Genomic DNA, 18,900 nt, shown 5'->3' with positions numbered 1-18,900 from the left:
GCTTAGATTAGTTCTTATCAACAAATTTAGGCGTCACAAGTGATCCTTTATTTTAAATTGATATGTAAAATTAAAAATATATATGAATTTTAATTTAATAATATATATATAGACAATTTACAAAAAAAACTGTCCTAACCCAAAGCAAATAATTATAGGTGTCTATTACACTTTTATACAATATCATATAAAAGTATATCTTCTCAAAAAAAAAAAAAAAAAAAGTATATAATAAAAATAAGATTGGTCTTAGAAAACATGGTTGTGCGAAGCGATTTTTTTTTTTTTTTTTTTTTGTGTGAAAAATTGTTAAACTCTAATTATTTACAAGATAGTTTATCTTAGATTAAATTCTAACTATTAGGTGACTTTTAATCATCAGGATAGGATAGTTTACTCCATGTAAAACTTGATTGCATATCTAAGTTTCAAGAAATTTAGAAATGCTACTTCAATTAATATTTTGTTACCAAAAGTTACAAGTAATTAAAAATTTATATTTATTTTAATTATATATGTGTTCTAAACTTCTAATATGGTTAGACTCACATAGTACATGTTCTGCTTATTAATAATTAAAATAGTTAATTATTTGAGGTAAATTTCGTCGCCCACTAATTATTTAAACATTTGTATGATATAAGTAAAATATTTTCTATGTAATTTATATATAACTAATTTTTTTATTTACATATATTTTTAATAGGAGCAATATATTTGATGGGCTAATAAATTTCAAAAACATATTTGCATTGACCGATCAAGCAGTGAGATCAAGAGTTTTCTCTCCAATAACATGAAATAAAGTTGATTCCCCAATAGTACCTACCCACAGTAAGTATTTTACATTGAACATTATATAATTTTTTCAGCATAATATATCAAAAAGCAGTGCGTATCAATCATGAATATCCTAGTCTCACATCAACCTGTCTTCAAACTTCTTCCTTTAGATTCAGTTTATTCACAACTCCAGATTCAAACCACTCTTCCTTTAGATTCAGCCATGTTGTTTCCTTTAGATTCAGCCAAGTGGCTCCACATACCTCCAAAGTCCCTAGGCCAAAAGCAAATTTGAAAATCATTAAGAATTGTTTTTAAGGAGACACAAATTTCACTTTCTAGTCCAAAAGTTTGACAATTCTATCGCCAAAGCGAGAAATCCATAAAGAACTAGATACGAGTTACAATTGTGTTTTTAAGCCTTTTCTGTGCAACAAAATGAAAACCAAAAAAGCAATAAAAGCTTCAACTGTAGCACATCTTCCCCAAAAAAAAAAAAAAAAAATCATGAACCACCGCACCAAATTCAAAGTATTAGAATTACCTTTTGTTTTTAAGGAAAAAATTTTGCCCAACAAGTATATTACGTTTGGTTTAAATGGATCAAGTTTGTAGATTCTTGTGTGCAGATTGTAAAGTTCCGATAGTGTCTTTCAATATACATGTGTAACCAAATTGTTTAAATTGTAAGACTTACTTAAGATCCTCAGCCAACTCCCCCAAAGTCATAGAATTTGCTGCCCCTCCTTTCTTGCGAATTATGTGATAGATTCTATCCATCCTGTTCAGAATTTTTTTTAATTAGAATGAGAATAATAATAGAAACAATCATACTTGTTCAACCAACAAACCCAAAAGGCATAAAAATATGCAAATTCCATAGACATGTATCCTTCCTGAGGCATCAACAAGCTTAATTGTGTAATAGTGTTAGGATAACATGGTTGGGCATGATTGAATTGATTAGCAATTGGTTGAACTTCATAAATCTAAATGTAGAACATGAGAGTTTCAACATACATGCACGTGCGCAGACATAAAACCACCACATAAATAAGAAAGACTTTAAATACAAATTAGTTCCCCAAAGTTTTCATGGGCTGTATTTTTTATTGATCTTTTTTTAATGTAAAGTACACTGTCCTGCCTTGAGGTTTTTTGCAATTACACTCTGCCCAAACATTTAATGAAGTAATACTCTCCCCGAGGTTTGTGTAAATACAACAATTAAGTCCTTCTCAAACTGTTATTTTATTAACTAAACATTCCTCTTTTTAAAAAAAAAAATATTGTGACCTAAACTATGGACAAAAAGACACTAGCCTCCTTTGAGGTTTGTTGATAAACGGTCCCTCCATACTCATCATTTAGTTAATGTCACTTACAATTATCCCGTGGATAATAAAGAAGATAAATGAGAGAGAGAGAGAGAGAGAGAGAGAGAGAGTATGGGTGATGCAGACAAGAAAGAGCTCAAGGAAAAAGAAGATTAAATATACAAAGATTCAAGAGTTGTGGTCTAGTTTTGATGTTGAACCTTCTTAGCACCTTTAATAGGTTATTTTAGTTATTATTGTCCTAGTATTGACTATTGAGTCTTTTAGGTTGGGAAGCGGTTAGATCAGTTATAATTAAGTTAAAAAAGAGTAAGGGAAATTTGGTAATTTCCAGCTGGAAAAGGGCTGTCCTAGAGGTCCCGGAGTCTTATTTTATGTTTTGAGTCCTCCTATTTGGTTTAGGAGTTATTAAGTCCTTTTGTTTGTATTATTATTCCTATTCATTCTAGGAATATGTTATTTAGAGTCCAAGTCCTTCTAGGAAAGAGATTAACAAGAGCCTCTATAAAAAGGCTCTATTGTAGTCAATGTTATTTAATTAGTGATTGATTAATAAAATTCCAGCAGCTTATTTAAAGCCTTGAGGGTGTGATTGCCTAGTGTTCTATCTTTCTAATTTACTGTTTACAGCCCCAAAACAGCCATCAATATTCATTCTTTTCTAACCTAAAACTCTTAGACATCAATCCTTACTCAAAACTCATCAAGAAACCTAGTATAGTGCTGAATTCTAAAAGATCCTACATCAGTGGGTGTAGAACACATGTCCTTATTATGGTAGGTTAAGAAAGGAACATAGTTTCCTCCAACAATTTGAAGGAATCTTCTTCAGCTTATTACGTGGTGATTTATAAAATTTCCTGCATGTATTATTTAAACAAACCATATGATTCATCAAAAAGGTCATGTGGCTAAAAACATGTGGATAATCATTTATCTGGCCGTTTGGAGGCAAACATTTTCCGTGTGGGAAATTCATACCAAGTCAGTGCCTATGTGTTGGGCACGATAAACTGCCCTTATGTCAAGAAATATGCTAGTTCTAAACATTAAAGAGGTTCAAATGTTGTTCATTGCAGGTGCTACACTCTAAAAAATTATCGAAGGAATTAAACAAAGACAATGTATTCAGGTTCTTATCATTCTTAACAATGATTTTTTTTTTTTTTTTTTTTTTAAGTAAGTAGTAAGATTTATTGATATAAAAAAGGGGCACCCTAGTACATGGAGTGTACAAGGATCACATACAAAAATTACAAGAATCAAGAAAATCAATGATAGAAGAGAATGATTGGTTTCGCAAGACAAACGACCAATCCAAAAAAGTTTTAAAGAAAAATAACTTGAGGTCTAGCATGGATCTCACAGTATCTTCAAAACACCTACGGTTTCTTTCCCTCCAAAAGACACCACATTAAACAATGGGGAACAGCTATCTATATATGAACATTTCAATGACGACCAAACTGCCTTGCCAGCAAGCAAGGAGCCCCACAATTGACTTTGGCATAACCCAACTTACTCCATATAAACCCAAAATCATAGACCACAAATCCATAGCAACCGGACATTGAAATTTTATTTAACAGGTTAAGTTTTTCTCATTCCTTAAATTTAGGGAACAGGTCAAGTTTTTATGTCCAAAATATATATATATATAGGCAGGCAAGAAAATTACAGTTTTTTCAAATCATTGCTTGGTTCAAGCATTGCTGGATCTGCAAGCATTTTCTGCATTTGGGGTGGTGGTTTGCACCAATTTAGTTTTGTCCAATACAATTAAATGTTGAAAACATGTTAGAATTTTGCAACAAGTCGAGATCAAATTTCATTCTAATACCAAGTTAGAATCTCAAAAGAAAAAGAATAGATAACACAGTGTAGTCAAAGGCAAAAGGCGGCCTTATGACATAAGGAAGCCATCTGGTCCAGGGGAATTATCTCCATTAAAGCCCCTTATTATCTCAAGAATTTATGCTTCCTCGAAAGGCCTTTCCAACCATACAGCCTTCTCCCTAGAAAGCCGAGGGAACTCTAATACATCCGGGAAGGATCTAGAGACTTGCTGGTCAGAATACAAACTCCTATAAAAACGAGTGAACAAACTCCTATAAAAATGAGTGATACATTCAATAATGCTATCCTGATTAGATGTCAAGGTCCCATCAACCATAATACTTGTAATACTGTTATTTCTGCGATTAGAATTTGCCATGCGGCGGAAGAACTTTGTATTAGAATTCCCTTCCCTCAAATTCAGCACCCTTGACTTCTTTCTCCAACTGATTTCTACTAACAGTGTAGTCTTTTCAATTTCAGATTTTTCCTCACCTGATAAAAGGTATCTTTCTGCTTTTTTTTTTTGATAAATGGTATCTTTCTGCTTTAACATCCAAGGCATTCAACTCATCCACAATATTTGTTTCTTGGCTGACATTACCAAACTCCACTTCATTCCACTGTTTTAAATCCAATTTTCAGTGCTTTTAACTTCATGGCCAAAATATAACTAGGAGTCCCCTGAAAAAAATAAGTTTCCCACCAAGATTTCACCATTTCCATGAACCCCTTTGCTTTCAACCACATGTTTTCAAAACAAAAAGGTCAACGCATTTTTGTTGATTCCCTCCATCTAAAAGAACAGGGAAGATCAGATAAAACTCTAGGTAACCTTCTTTGAGAGATGTAAGCGAACTAAACATCCCAGTGTTGAGAAAAAGGAACTGATCTAATCTAGAGACTGAAGAATAAGTAGACCAAGTGTAAAGGCCACCCTCCAAAGGAGTGTCTAATAGACCATGAGAAGAAATGAAATCAGAGAAATTATGCATAGCTTGGGTGAAATTTTCAGCTCCTAATCTCTCTGAAGGAAAACAGACTACGTTAAAATCTCCACCCACCAACTAAAAATGCCTGCCAATTCCTCTCAAATTAAATACCACATACTGTTTAAGTTTGGACCATAAACACTGGTAAGAGCCCATTCAAGTTGATCACCTACATTTTTAAATCTACAAGACACCTAATACTGACCCACAGCTTCCTCCACTTTTTCTACCACCCTACGATCCCACATAATCAAAAAACCACCCAAGGCACCATCAGAGCCCTAATATAACCAATCTACATAAGGGCAACCCCAAATACTTCTAACCAAACCTGTTGTAATCAATTCCAACTTGGTCTCCTGCAAACAAACAATATCAACTTTCCATGAGCACAACAAATTTCTAATTTGGAGCCTTTTGTCTCCCTCATTCAAGCCTCTCACATTCCAAAATAAAATCTTCAAATTCATTGAGAAACAATAAGATTCTTATCCCCTAGTAGTTCCCTGTCGCTTTGTCTATGATTCACCATAATTAATAGAACTGAATAAACCCCTCAGCTCTCCTTTCCCCACAACTTCAGACCCCTGTTTCTATTTCTTAGCTTCATCTGCCCTCTCCGGCATCACATGTTCAACAGCCAACAAAAATTTTGAAACTTGAACCTCTAGACCCTAAAGAGATGTCCCAAAAAAGTTGTGTTAATTTACAAAAGCTGCCATTTATGCCGCTTTTCTCTTTAGCTTCACTCAAGCATCGCTTTTAGTGCCTCAAACATATTTACAAGCGTTCGACTAAGCGCCAAGGGCATGCACCTCAGTAAAGGTGCCTAGCCTCAGGGCCTTTGAGGTGCCTTAGCAGCGCCTTGCCTCCTGCAGTCACCTGGGTGAGTGCACAGATTGCCTATAACTACATTGAGAGAACATTGTAAAGAGAAGAGAAAGTAAGATATAGACAATACAGGTTGACATGGCTCGACCAAATGGCCTATATCTACAGAAGAAAGTCAAATCGGCTACTTATTGACTATTTAGGATGGTGCATACAAGAAACCCTAATATAGCAATAAGGTTAACCCGAGTTGGGTCTACAACATACTTGGTCCGCTTGAGACATTGCATCTTTAAACACATAAACCATAGTGTCTTTAACACTTCCCCCTCAAACTCAAGGTAAAAGCTTGGTGATGCCTTCAAGTTGGAATAAAAAAGCTAAAGGTGACTGAACAACTAGATTGGATGGAAAATGGATCGAACACAATGTAGAACAAACTGTGCAAATTGTTCACTCCGGCAATGGATGACAACATGTCGACAACAAATGAACGTTAGAATATTGCAACAGGGAGGGGCTAAGGACAACTGGACCAATGCCCAAATAGTTGCTACTATGATCCAAGGACGACTACACTGGTAGCCAAAGGGCATAGGACGAGGTCATAATGAAGCACAAGATCAAGTTGGAGAATTTTGCATAGGTTGAACCCAAAATAAAAAATAAAAAACCTAAGGGGAAGGTGCCCTTTTTTTTTTTTTTTTTTTAAGGTGACTGAACAACTAGATTGGATGGAAAATGGATCGAACACAATGTAGAACAAACTGTGCAAATTGTTCACTCCGGCAATGGATGACAACATGTCGACAACAAATGAACGTTAGAATATTGCAACAGGGAGGGGCTAAGGACAACTGGACCAATGCCCAAATAGTTGCTACTATGATCCAAGGACGACTACACTGGTAGCCAAAGGGCATAGGACGAGGTCATAATGAAGCACAAGATCAAGTTGGAGAATTTTGCATAGGTTGAACCCAAAATAAAAAATAAAAAACCTAAGGGGAAGGTGCCCTTTTTTTTTTTTTTTTTTTGAGCAAATAAGGGGAAGGTGCCTTAAATGGTAAAAAGGATCCCCAAATCAAAATCTACGGAAAAAAAAGAAGTGACAAGTCCTCTGCACCATCTTGGATATAATGTATTCATGTTGAAGTTTTATAGAGTCATGTGAGTCATCATGCTATTAAAACACCATCATGATCTCAATATTATCATATTAGGCATAATGCAATCCTACTCATACCCTTTAATGGGTAATTATAAGAGAAATTTGATAGTAAAAGTGACAAAGTGTAATTGTTTGGGACTTTTATTGTGAATGTAAGTCTTTTAAGGTCCAATCACGTTAATTCATTTTTTCGATAGGTTCAAATCACATTAATTCATTGGATTCTTTCTCTCTCACATTTTGCCTTTTGATTTCTTACCATTTTTTTTTTTTTCCATTTATTTTAACAATAGCCTAGCGTCATATTTATGGGGCCATGGTAAATATGATGATTGTGAAGACCAACTTGACAACAAATTATAAACTTTAGGGTTAGCATTGCTACAACAAGAACTACAAGACGACTTTAATGATGAAAACAAAAAAGGACTACAAGGACCTTATTGATGGTAAGGCTACATTTTGGGGGACCCAAATGTAGTTTAGCCAACACAAAATTAACTGATCTAATCCTCTACTTTCAATTCACAAGAAACTGTCCACATGTAAAACCACCACGTAAACGAATAATTAACCTGTCCAATCATGATTACGCTAAGCAGAACTAAGGAGATACCATGCCAACAACCTGGATTCATTCCTTATACTAAAAAGGCATTACATATTATATATAAGAAGCATGCGCACACAAAGATTCCTGTGAATTAGATTTTTTTTTTTTTTTTTATCAAAAAAAATATATATAATGTACCAAAAGAAATATGTAAATTTATAAGGTTCAAGTGAAAAAAGAATTAGTAATTTAAGGTTTTGGGTGAGATGGAAGAGTTATCATTAAGAAAGAAGGATTTAAGGAAGGTGTAACAAAAATTGTCAAGGTCTTCGGTTGCATGATTCTAAATTTTCTTGTAGAATGAAGTGATAGTAGAAGGAAAATAACTTTGAATAATAAATAATAATAAATAAATAAATAAAAACCCAAGATAAACAAACTATTGGCAACTCAATTACCCCTCCATGAACAAAATAAAAATTCCATTCTCAAAAGTAAAAATAGAATAAAAAATTATAAAATTATCTCCTTACAAAAATCCTAAAAGTCACCAATTTAATAGTTTTGAAACTGTACTAAATAAGACAAACTATTAAACTCCTAAATTACCACAATTGAACTCATGTCTTGCATATTATAAACTGACATAATATAAAATCCAAGATAAGCACATGTTCAACATATTGAGTAGATAAGTTAGTACGTGCATATTTAAATCGTAAAAGCAGACATACTTGATTTTTGCCTCTCTCTTTTTTGCTAGTAACTCTTTTTCTGCCATTGAAGATTCATCTGCTTTAAATCGTTCAATAAGCGAGTCAATATAAGGGAATGGCCCGTGTGGGAAGCGACAATAAAGAAAAGTAGCAATTCCGACACAAACCACTGCAAAACAGGATGAGAAGAGGAATTAGGATTTGGGAAGGGGAAAAAAAAAAAAAAAAGACAAAATCCAATTCCATGCTAAATAAAAACTAATCAATAAACAAAAAATTCATACAGGATCTCAGAGGCCTGTGCACAAAGTAAGCGACCGCCATTATATAGGTCGTGAATCTGAAACGAGACCGAGTGTGAGTTGTGTTATGTTTGGGATGGACTGCGATGCGTACTTTATACTTCCTCTTTTTTTTTTCTTTTTTTTTTGGTTGGGCTGGGCCTTATTAAATAGGCCGACCAAACTCTATATCATAATATAATTACGCATTTTGTAAAGATGAGTATAAAATTAATCCAATAAGAGATCCTGCATATGTCTAATAACATCTCAATAAATTTCTAGTTAGTTTAAATTTTTAGATAAATATTAAAATTAATTGAGTATGATTATGTCTATTTTTTAATATGTGATATGATGCTGCGGCACTTAAAAATAAATGATGATACGACATGTTAAGATTGGAGAGTGTAAAAGTTGGGTTTTGCACCGCGTTCTTATAGGATTTAATCTCAATACTTTACCACCCAAAACTATATTCTTTATTATACTTTATACCTTAAACTTTTCGAATGTATATTTTGTACCCTAAACTATAATCTTTGTCAAACTTTCACCCCAACATCATTTGTTGTTAACTTGGGTTGAAAAATATGGCACCATGTGAAAATATGGCCTGACTGGAAAGTGATACACAAGATAAACACCAATTTCGGCAAAAACCACTATAAAAAAATGATGAGAAGAAGAATTAGGGTTTGGGAAAGGGGGAAAAAAAAAAGGAAAATCAAATTACATGATAAATAAAAACTAATCAATAAACAAAAATCCATTCCATCTCTCACAAATTTAGATGATATTGTGCATTTTGGAGAGATAGATCACGAATCTAAACCAAATGCGATATATAAATGTGAGAGACAGAGTGTGTTTTTTTTTTTTTTTTTTTTTTTTTTAAAATGCGATATATAAATGTGAGAGACAGAGTGTGTTTTTTTTTTTTTTTTTTTTTTTTTTAGGTTGGGCAAGCCTTATTAGATAGTAGTCTAGTTTCAACCTGGTCCACATCTCTGCCATCTCTATTTAATGTTTTAAATTAGGAATACCTTTTTTGTGTTAATAAAGGGTTTTTTATTTCGAAGAAGGTTGTAACTTTATTGAAAAAAAGGAAGCAAACTAAGATTACAGCATTTAGGTGTGGAGAAACATCTTTCATGCACATCAATAAATCACTAACTTGTCTAGCATGTCTAGCAAAATTGGAGAGATGGATTGTAAATCTGAAATGAATGCGATATATGAAACTTAAGATCGAGTGTGTGTGTGCACGCACGCATATGCGTGTGTGTGTGTGTTATTTTATTTTTTATTTTTTCCTTTTAGGTTGGTCCAATCCTTATTAGATAGGAGTTCAGTTTTATCCTAATCCACATCTTTGCCATCTCTATTTCATGTTTTAAATTAAGAATATCTTTTTTTAGATGAAGATGTAACTTTATTGAAAACTAAGAAGCCATTTAAGATTACAACATTTAGGTGTAGAGAAACATCTTTCATCCACATCAATAAATCATTAACTTGTCTAGAATGTCTAACAAGATTGGAGAGATGGATCATGAATATGAAACAAATGCGATATATGAAACTCGAAACCAATTGTGGTTTTTTTTTTTTTTTAGGTTTGGTCGGGCCTTATTAGATATGAGTCTAGTTTCACCCCTGTCTACATCTTTGTCATATCTATTTCATGTTTTAAATTAGGAATAACTTTTTTTAAGGGTTTTTTTTTTAATAGAAGAAGGTTGTAACTTTATTGAAAATTAGGAAGCCAACTAAAATCATAACATTTAGGCATGGAGAAACATCTTTCATCCACATCAATAAATCACTAACTTGTCTAGCAAAATTGGAGAGATAGATCGTGAATCTGAAACAAATGCGATATGTGAAACCCGAGATCGTGTGTGTGTGTGTGTGTGTGTGTTTCTTTTAGGTTGGGTCGTGCCTTATTAGATAGTAGTCCAGTTTCAGCCATGTTTTAAAAGAAGAATGTTGTAACTTTATTGAAAACTAAGAAGCCAGCTAAGATTACAACTTTTAGGTGTGGAGAAACATATTTCGTTAACATCAATAAATCACTAACTTGTCTAGCATGTCTAACAACATTGGAGAGATGGATCGTGAATTTGCAACAAATGTGATATATGAAACTTGAGATCGAGTGTTTTTTTTTTTTTTGTGTCCTTTTTTCTTTCTTTTAGGTTGGGCCATGCCTTTTTAGATAGGAGTCTAGTTTTAGCCTAGTCCACATCTTTACCATCTCTATTTTATGTTTTAAATTAGGAATATATATATATATATATATATTAATAAAGGGTTTAAAAAAAAAATAGAACTTTACCATCTCTATTTTATGTTTTAAATTAGGAATATATATATATATATATATTAATAAAGGGTTTAAAAAAAAAATAGAAGAAGGTTGTAAGTTTATTGAAAACTAGGAAGCCAGCTAAGATAACAACATTTAGGCGTGGAGAAACTTCTTGCTTCCACATCATTAAGTCACCAACTTGTCTAGCATATCTAGCAAGATTGTGAGCTACAAAATTGTCATGTCTCTTAATATGTGATACAATAAAAATATTAAAGGATTCTACTATATACTTCGCATTGTCACTATGGGCTTGCTAAGTCCTTTTCGACTTAGTCAATAATAGTGAATCTCAAATCCTCTCCTTGGTGCATATATGTATAACCATGAAAGATATTTTGTGAAAAATATTATGAGGTTCTTAAGAATAGTCGGGTCCTATCGTTTAATCCCTAGTAAGAGTATTGTTATCAAGTGTGCTAAATGCTAAATTTTTAGCATTTGTTATTTTTTATTCAAAGTTTTCTCTCTCTTCTTGATCATTGGGGACTTGGGGAATAATTAATAATATTAAAACATTCTCTCTCATCAATCTATTCGCTGAAACTTTGGGAACAACAAAAAAGAATTAAAGAATAAATAAATAATATTTAAATAAAATGGTAATAGAATAGAATATGTGATGTATAGTGTATTGTAAAGTGATGTGTTATAATAGACAAAGTAACTTTTTGATTTGAGAAAATAACTTTTTTTTAGAATGCCTGATGCTAATGCTCTAAGGGGACGTTTGGTTTGTTGTGATGTTACATTATACCGTAATATTACATTATTGTAGTCTGATATTAATATAATCTCAATACAATAATACAATATTACATTGTATAGGAAAGTGATGAGATTAAGGTGATGTGATATAAACGAAATGGTAGGTCTAGTTCCATAGCTTTGAAGCTCGACATGAGCAAAGCATATGACCGGGTGAAATGGGTGTTCTTAGAAAAAGTGATGGCTAAAGTGGGTTTTGATCAAAAATTGATAAACATTGTCAGCTCTTGTATTCGGTTTGTATCTTTCTCAGTTATGATCAATGGTGCTCCTCATGGTCCTTTCCATCCTCAATGGGGTCTTCGTCAAGGTGACCTATTATCACTTTACTTCTTTCTTTTATGAGCAAAAGGTCTACACTCTCTCACTCAACAGGCGGAAGAATGCGGCACAATAAAAGGGGTCTCATTATGCCGAGATGGTTCAAAAATTTCACACCACTTCTTCACCGATGATAGCCTACTGTTTTGCCAAGTAAATGTTCATAATTGCACTGTTATACTGGAGTTACTGGACACATATGAACAAGCCTCAGGACAATGTATGAACCGAGAGAAAACACAGTTCTTCTTCAGCTCCAATACTGATCCCCATGCTCAGTCCACAATCAAAGAAATGCTAGTTGTTTCGACCACTTCTCACTTTGAGAAAAACCTAGGCCTCCCCTCATTTATTGGTTGGGCAAAAAGGCAAAGTTTAAACAATATATGTGAGAGAATATGGCATAAAATACAAGGTTGAATAGAAAAACCCCTATCTCAAGCAAGTCGTGAAGTACTGATAAAAGCCGTCTTACAAGCCATGCCCACTTTCACTATGAATTGCTTTAAAATTCCATAGAACTTATGCAAGGGTATTGAAGCTCTTATTCGAAAGTTTTTGTGGGGATGCAACGGGAAAAACAGGAAAATCCACTAGATGGCATGGAACACGCTATGCAAGCCAAAGGTCGAAGGAGGATTAGGATTCCGGGACATTGAAAACTTTAACCTCGCATTGTTGGGGAAGCAAGTCTGGTGGCTCTTTCATCAAACTCCCTGCTATACAAGGTTTTCAAAGCTAGGTATTTTCCCAAGTGCTCAATCATGGATGTCGAGGTAAACTTAAATGGGTCGTATGCATGGCAAAGCATCCTAAAGGCAAGACAATTTCGAAGGATGCTACTTGGAGGATAGGCAACACGGAGAGTTCCTACATTCAAGGTGACAGATGGCTCCTAGACCCACACTCAAACAGAGTTATATCGCCACAAAAAAAATTTCCAGGGAACACACGGGTTTGTGCATTACTAGAGGAGGATGAGTCACGTTGGCTAACGGATAGGGTTATCGAGGAATTTTTACCCCATGAAGCTCAAACTATTCTCAACATCCCCTTAAGCAGTCGTCGAATCAAGGATACTCTAATTTGGTCATGAACTAAGAATGGTGTTTATTCAACCAAAAGTGCATATCTAATGCTTTAAAGAACAGAGCAAACTTCAAAACCGGATCCGTCAAATCTCTTGGGTCAGGACATGTTATGGAAAGACATCTGGGAACTCACTGTACCAAGTGAAATAAAACACTTTATATGGTGGGCTTGCAATGAATCACTGCCAGCAAAAAAGAACCTCTTTTGGAGATAGGTGACAAGAAATGCAACATGCGACAGATGCAGAGAAGAGGTGGAAGATACCGTCCACGCACTATGGGGATGTTGGGCAGTCAAAGAAACATGGTGGGAGGAAAAACAATGCCGAAATAAACTATCGGAATGCTTCCAAACTTTCCGTGACCTTCTGATAGGAATATTCAATATCGGAGCTCCACATCTAGCAAAAAGGTTCGCTTACATAGCATGGAGCCTTTGGACCAAACGTAATGCAACTCGAGTGGACTCTCGTTATTTACCATATTCCACGATCTACTCGAATGCAGTGAAATGCCTAAATGAATATCATTCATGCCTGGATCATCATGCTGACATGGTCCCAACCGATTGAGCTACCTTCGACAGTGGAGGCTGTCGAAGCACTAGCATGCCATCGTGCAATCATCTTCTCACAAGAGATAGGTCTCTGAGATGTTATATTTCAAGGAGATTTGGAAATAGTCATCAGCACCTCAACTCCAAAATCCCAAGCCTGGTTTCTTTCGGTCACATCATCGAGGACTCTCACTCCCTAGCCATGTCCTTTAGATCCTACTCATTCATCCACACTAAATGAATGGGTAACAATATAGTCGATAAACTAGCCAAATTGGCAAAGTGTTGTAATTCCCCTCAAATCTGGTTAGAAGACATCCACTGTGATGCTACCAATTTTGTAATGATGGACAGAAGTCCCTGTTGAATCAATAAAAAAACAAAATTTTTCCATAAAAGAAAAAAAAAGATTATGGTAATGTTAGAAAAAAAAAATAAAAAAAAAATCATAATATCATATCATTATAATGTGCATCACATCAATGGCACATCACATTGAACCAGGGGGCCACTACAAAAAACTGTTCCTATAGTGGCGTTTTCTATAAACCCTGCTATAGGCATATCTATAGTAGTGTTTGGAGAGTCCTATAGAGGCGTTTTAAAAAATGGGTCTATAGCAACGTTTCCAACGACCTATAGTGGCGTTTGTCAAACGCCATTATAGGCACATTTTATTTTATTTTATTTCGGTTGGATAGGGCCTATAGTGGCGTTCAAATGCCACTATAGGCCCTTGTAACAGTAAGACCTAAACGCCACTATAGCCCAGCACCAAAAAAAAAAAAAAAAGTTAAGAAAAAGAATCCAGCACCAAAAAAAAAATGAAAATAAGGGAGCTATAGTGGCGTTTGGAATAGTACCTATAGTGGCGTTTACCAAACGCCACTATAGGTCCAAAAGTGCATGTCTTACATTATTTCCAAAAAAAAAAAAAATTTATGAGTTCAAGCAAAATACTGCGGAATATGCCATAGAATATTCTATGGCATATTCTACAATATTCCTAAAAAAAAAAGTTAAGAAAAAAATCCAGCACAAAAAAAAAAGATTAAAATTAAAATAGATGATCTATAGTGGCGTTTGGAATAGGACCTATAGTGGCGTTTACCAAACGCCGCTATAGGTCCAAAAAGTGCATGTCTTACATTGTTCCCCAAAAAAAAAAAAAAAAAAAAAGGTTTAAGCCAAATACTACGGAATATGCAATAGAATATTCTAGGAATATTCTATGGCATATTTTACAATATTCGTAAAAATAAATAAATAAATAAATGAGTTTTAGCGGTAAAGGATATATATAATATAAATGAATATATATATATATATATTTAAATGTATATATTATTTTATACTTATATTTAAATGAGACATGTTATGTCCACAATATTTTCACAATATTTTCGCAACAAATTATAGGTAGTTAGTTGTTATTGGTTCGAATTTGAACCTAATACTAAGATTACTTTTTTGCCTTAACAATAATAACCAATAGCAACCTGCCACTGAAAATTTGTTGTAAAAATGTTGTGAAAATGTTGTTGACATATCATTTCTATATATATATATATATATATTTTTTTTATGTATGAGAGATGCTACGTCCACAATATTTTCACAACAAATCATAGGTGGTTAGTTGTTATTGATTCAAATTTGAACCTAACATTAAGATTACTTTTTGCCTTAACAATAATAACTAGTAACAATTTGTCACTAAAAATTTGTTATAAAAATATTGTGAATATATTATTTATATGTATATATACACACGCATACGTACTTATAATTTCTCATTATATATATATATATATATAAATTTAAAAAAAATTAAGAAAACCCCCACCTACCCCACTCTCCCATATCTCCCTTTCCTCCACACCAAGTCTCAGAGACTTCCTTAATTTCTCTTTTGGTTTTTTTGGTTTTTTTTTTTTTTTTTTTCCTTTCTTGCTTTTTCTCCCTTATCTCTCCATTCCAAGTCTCAGACTTCCTCTCTTTTTTTTTTTTTTTTTTTTTTTCTCTCTTGTCTCCTCTCCTCCATCTTTCTTGTTTCCTTTTTCTTTCACTCTTCTTTCACTTCACATGCACCTGAATTGATACTTTCCTCTTTCTCTCCATTTTGATTTTATTTCTTTTGTTTTATTTGTGGTGGTGTTTGGTGTTAATGTTTGTGGGTTTTGGATTTGCAGACGATGTTGCAGCTCATTGATTTTGTTCAAATTTGTAGATGGTGTTTGAAGCCATTGGTTGTATAGTTGCAGGTAAGCTTTTTTTTTTTTTTTTAATTTATGATTGTTTTGGTCTATTTATTTTTTGATAATAGTTTTGGTCTATTCTTTGTTTGCTGTCAACTTTGCTTTGTGGGTTTATGAGATTTTTTTATCAATTTGATGATTTCTTTTTGCAGGTTGGTCTGTGGTGGCTGAATGTGTTGGGGTGGAGTTGCTATTTTTTTTTTTTTTAATAATTTTTGGATGTGAGCATTTTGTGTTTGATTTTGAATTTTTTAGGTGGGTTTGTGTTTTCATTTTGAATTTGCTGAGATAGCTATAGTGTTTGTATTTGGAGTTGCTTTTTTTTTTTTTTTTTGATGTGAGCATGTTGGGTTTGATTTTGAATTTTTTTAGGTGGGTTTGTGATTCATTTTGAATTTGTTGGGATAGCTACAGTGTTTGTATTTTGTTTTATTTTATGTATTTTGTTTTGTTTTGTTTCTTTTAATTTAATTAAAAAAAACTTTTTACGTCAAAAAAAAAATTTCTTTTGATTACCAAAAATTAATATTTGGTAATCAATTTTTTTTTTTGGTGGTTTTTTGGCTGTAGTGGCGTTTGTAGAGTCTATAGTGGCGTTTCACAAACGCCACTATTGTACCGTCACTATAGACCTAAACGCCACTATAGACCAACTTTTTAAAAAAAAAAAAAAAAAAAGGCTATCGTGGCATTTGACAAACGCCACTATAGCCTTTTTTTAAAAAGAAAAATGGTATGTAGTGGCGTTTGCAGGCGGTCCTATAGTGGCGTTTGCAAATGTCACTATAAGATGGTCCTATAGTAGTGTTTTTGTAAAACACCATTATAGGTCTATAATGGCGGTACAATAGTGGCATTTGTAAACACCACTATAGCAAACGCCACTGTAGCCAAAATGGGCCTATAGTGGCGTTTTTATTACCTATAATGACGTTTCACAAACGCCACTATATGACCAGTTTTTTGTAGTGGGCGTTTGGTTCATTATGATGTTACATTACACGGTAATGTTATGTTATTATAATTTTATATTAATGTAATCTCAATACAAAAATATAACATTATATTGTTTAGAAATGTGATGAAATTAAGGTGACATAATATATTTTGTAATTTTAGATTATAATAGTTCTAGAAAAAATAAAAAAAATTTTAATGTCACATTATTGTAATGTGCATTACATCAAGGTCACATCATAGCAAACCAAACGCTCCTAATAGTTTCTGCCTGATCGCCAAGACATTTGCTAAATTATTTTATTTCTACATAATTGCCTCATTTTTAATCCTACTAGAATTTGGTTTTGTGGTTAGCTTTAACTTTTTTTTTTCTTTTTCTTTTTCTTTTGTCAAAATGATTGTTTGATTGTAACATTCTCCCCTTCTGTTTTATAGGAGAAATTGTTGAAACTTCGTTTCACTAAATCTGGAGAAATGTTATTTCATTTTGTCTTATTCCCTTTTTATTTTGCCTACTCCACAATTATATTGATCAAAAACTAACAAGTTCTTTCCTTTTTTATTTTGCCTACTCCACAATTATATTGAACAAAAAATAATAGGTTCATGGAATTTTTTTATTGGGTTTAAAGACTTTAAAATATATATTGATGTTGACGTGTTGTGTGGGTTCCAATTAACTCAACTTATAAAGTTTCTGATAGTTGAATAAGAGATCTAGGTTTTTTTTTTAAAAAAATGATGTTGACATGTTGTAATTGATAATGAAAAGCTATTTAAACATTTTTTTTTTACACAAATTTGTGAGTAAGGAGAAAACTCTTAAATAGTAGTATAGATGAAAGGGAAATTTGCTAGAATAAAAATAAATATTTGACAAGAATATGGCATGAAAGTATCATAAATATACCAATCGTTAGCAAAGGACCCAAAGTTTTAATTTTAGAAAAGAACATAGAGGTGCATGCCAATTCAAGTTGGAAGGATTCAAAATCCAAAACTAAACTAATGGTGTGTTTGTTTGGAGGTGAATTAGGATGGATGGAAAACTTTGGAGAGAAAATGGGTTTGTGTGTTGTTTGGTTGAGAGAAGGGGAAAAGAAAACTTTTATGTGGGGTCCAGACATTTTTAACTCAGGCCCACACAAAATTTGTCTCTCCAAAATAAAGAGAAAACTGGGTGGGGGGAGTTTGATGGTGAAATGACAAAATTACCCATGTGTAGTGCATGTGGACAAAGTCCAGTTGTCTTTTTTTCTTTTTTCTTTTTCTTATGGTTTCCTGGGCAACGTTGCCTCCTCTTTTTTTTATTTTTATTTTTTTTTCTTTTGATTTCTTGAGCATGGTTCTTTGTGGTTTTTTTTTTTCTTATGGTTTCCTGGGCAATGTTGCCTCCTTATATATATATATATATATATCTTTTGATTACTTGAGCATGGTGCTTTGTGTTTTTTTTTTTTTTGTTTAACTAGAAATGATTCTTTTTTTCTGGAAAATGTTTTTTAATAAATTTGGGTGATTTTTTTTTGGTTGCTTATCATTTTTTTTAATTGGGCATCATTTTTAATGAGGGTATATGAGTAAATTTATACAAATTCATTTTCCATCCGTCTACTTTTTCACTCCCAACCAAACAAAAATGAAGGAAATTGAAATATTTTCTATCCTCCAACTTTTTTATCATTCTACTATTTTCTATTCTCCCACTTTTCTATCATTCTACTATTTTCTATCCTCCCACTTTTCTACGTCTCCAACCAAATACACCCTGAGAGTTGGCTTCATAGACCAATAAATTTTTCATTTCATTGCCTTTCCAGCAACAATAATCTTTGACCTTCCAACTTCTTGTTTTTGGAGTAATGTGTATAAGACTCATCACACATCTGCACACATCACACAATCAATCAAATTGGGGCATCACAATTTTTCCAACTTAAATCCCTAACATCCTTGTTAGGGCCCACTTTGTGGGGTAGTGTTTCCAAGCCCGCATGGGGTTACTGGGCCTGCTCTGATACCTAGCAAATGGAGGTTATTTATTGGTACCAAAACTAGTTTTATTTGGAGCA

At 33.2% G+C, this 18,900-nt stretch overlaps 1 protein-coding gene and 1 long non-coding RNA gene across 2 annotated transcripts; one reads left to right on the top strand and one right to left on the bottom strand.

Annotated features, from left to right (window-relative positions):
• Positions 1-733: 733 nt before the first annotated feature.
• LOC112030712 (uncharacterized) lies at positions 734-8,633 on the bottom strand. The gene is made up of 4 exons (XM_024063380.2): positions 8,504-8,633; positions 8,238-8,388; positions 1,481-1,564; positions 734-1,057 (listed from the first exon to the last, which is right to left on the bottom strand). The coding sequence occupies exons 1-4, from the start codon at positions 8,541-8,543 to the stop codon at positions 979-981; spliced, it is 354 nt and encodes a 117-aa protein (XP_023919148.1). The 5' UTR covers positions 8,544-8,633; the 3' UTR covers positions 734-978.
• Positions 8,634-15,617: 6,984 nt separating this feature from the next.
• LOC136064104 (uncharacterized) lies at positions 15,618-16,327 on the top strand. Its single transcript, XR_010625754.1, has 2 exons — positions 15,618-15,874; positions 16,021-16,327. It is a non-coding gene; the product is annotated as an uncharacterized LOC136064104 (long non-coding RNA).
• The last annotated feature ends 2,573 nt before the right edge of the window (positions 16,328-18,900 follow it).

The sequence above is a fragment of the Quercus suber genome, unplaced genomic scaffold (genome assembly GCF_002906115.3).
Source record: "Quercus suber isolate HL8 unplaced genomic scaffold, Cork oak 2.0 scaffold_624, whole genome shotgun sequence".
Classification (NCBI taxonomy): domain Eukaryota; kingdom Viridiplantae; phylum Streptophyta; class Magnoliopsida; order Fagales; family Fagaceae; genus Quercus; species Quercus suber.
This window is presented reverse-complemented; position numbering and strand designations above follow the sequence as displayed.

Excerpts from the sequence above, each read along its gene's own strand:
- LOC112030712 (XM_024063380.2), bottom strand. The coding sequence starts at position 8,543 with ATGGCGGTCGCTTACTTTGTGCACAGGCCTCTGAGATCCT. Across the intron at positions 8,389-8,503 it reads GCACAGGCCTCTGAGATCCT|TGGTTTGTGTCGGAATTGCT; the intron begins GTATGAATTTTT and ends CCTGTTTTGCAG. Across the intron at positions 1,058-1,480 it reads GAGTTGGCTGAGGATCTTAA|GGACTTTGGAGGTATGTGGA; the intron begins GTAAGTCTTACA and ends CTTTTGGCCTAG.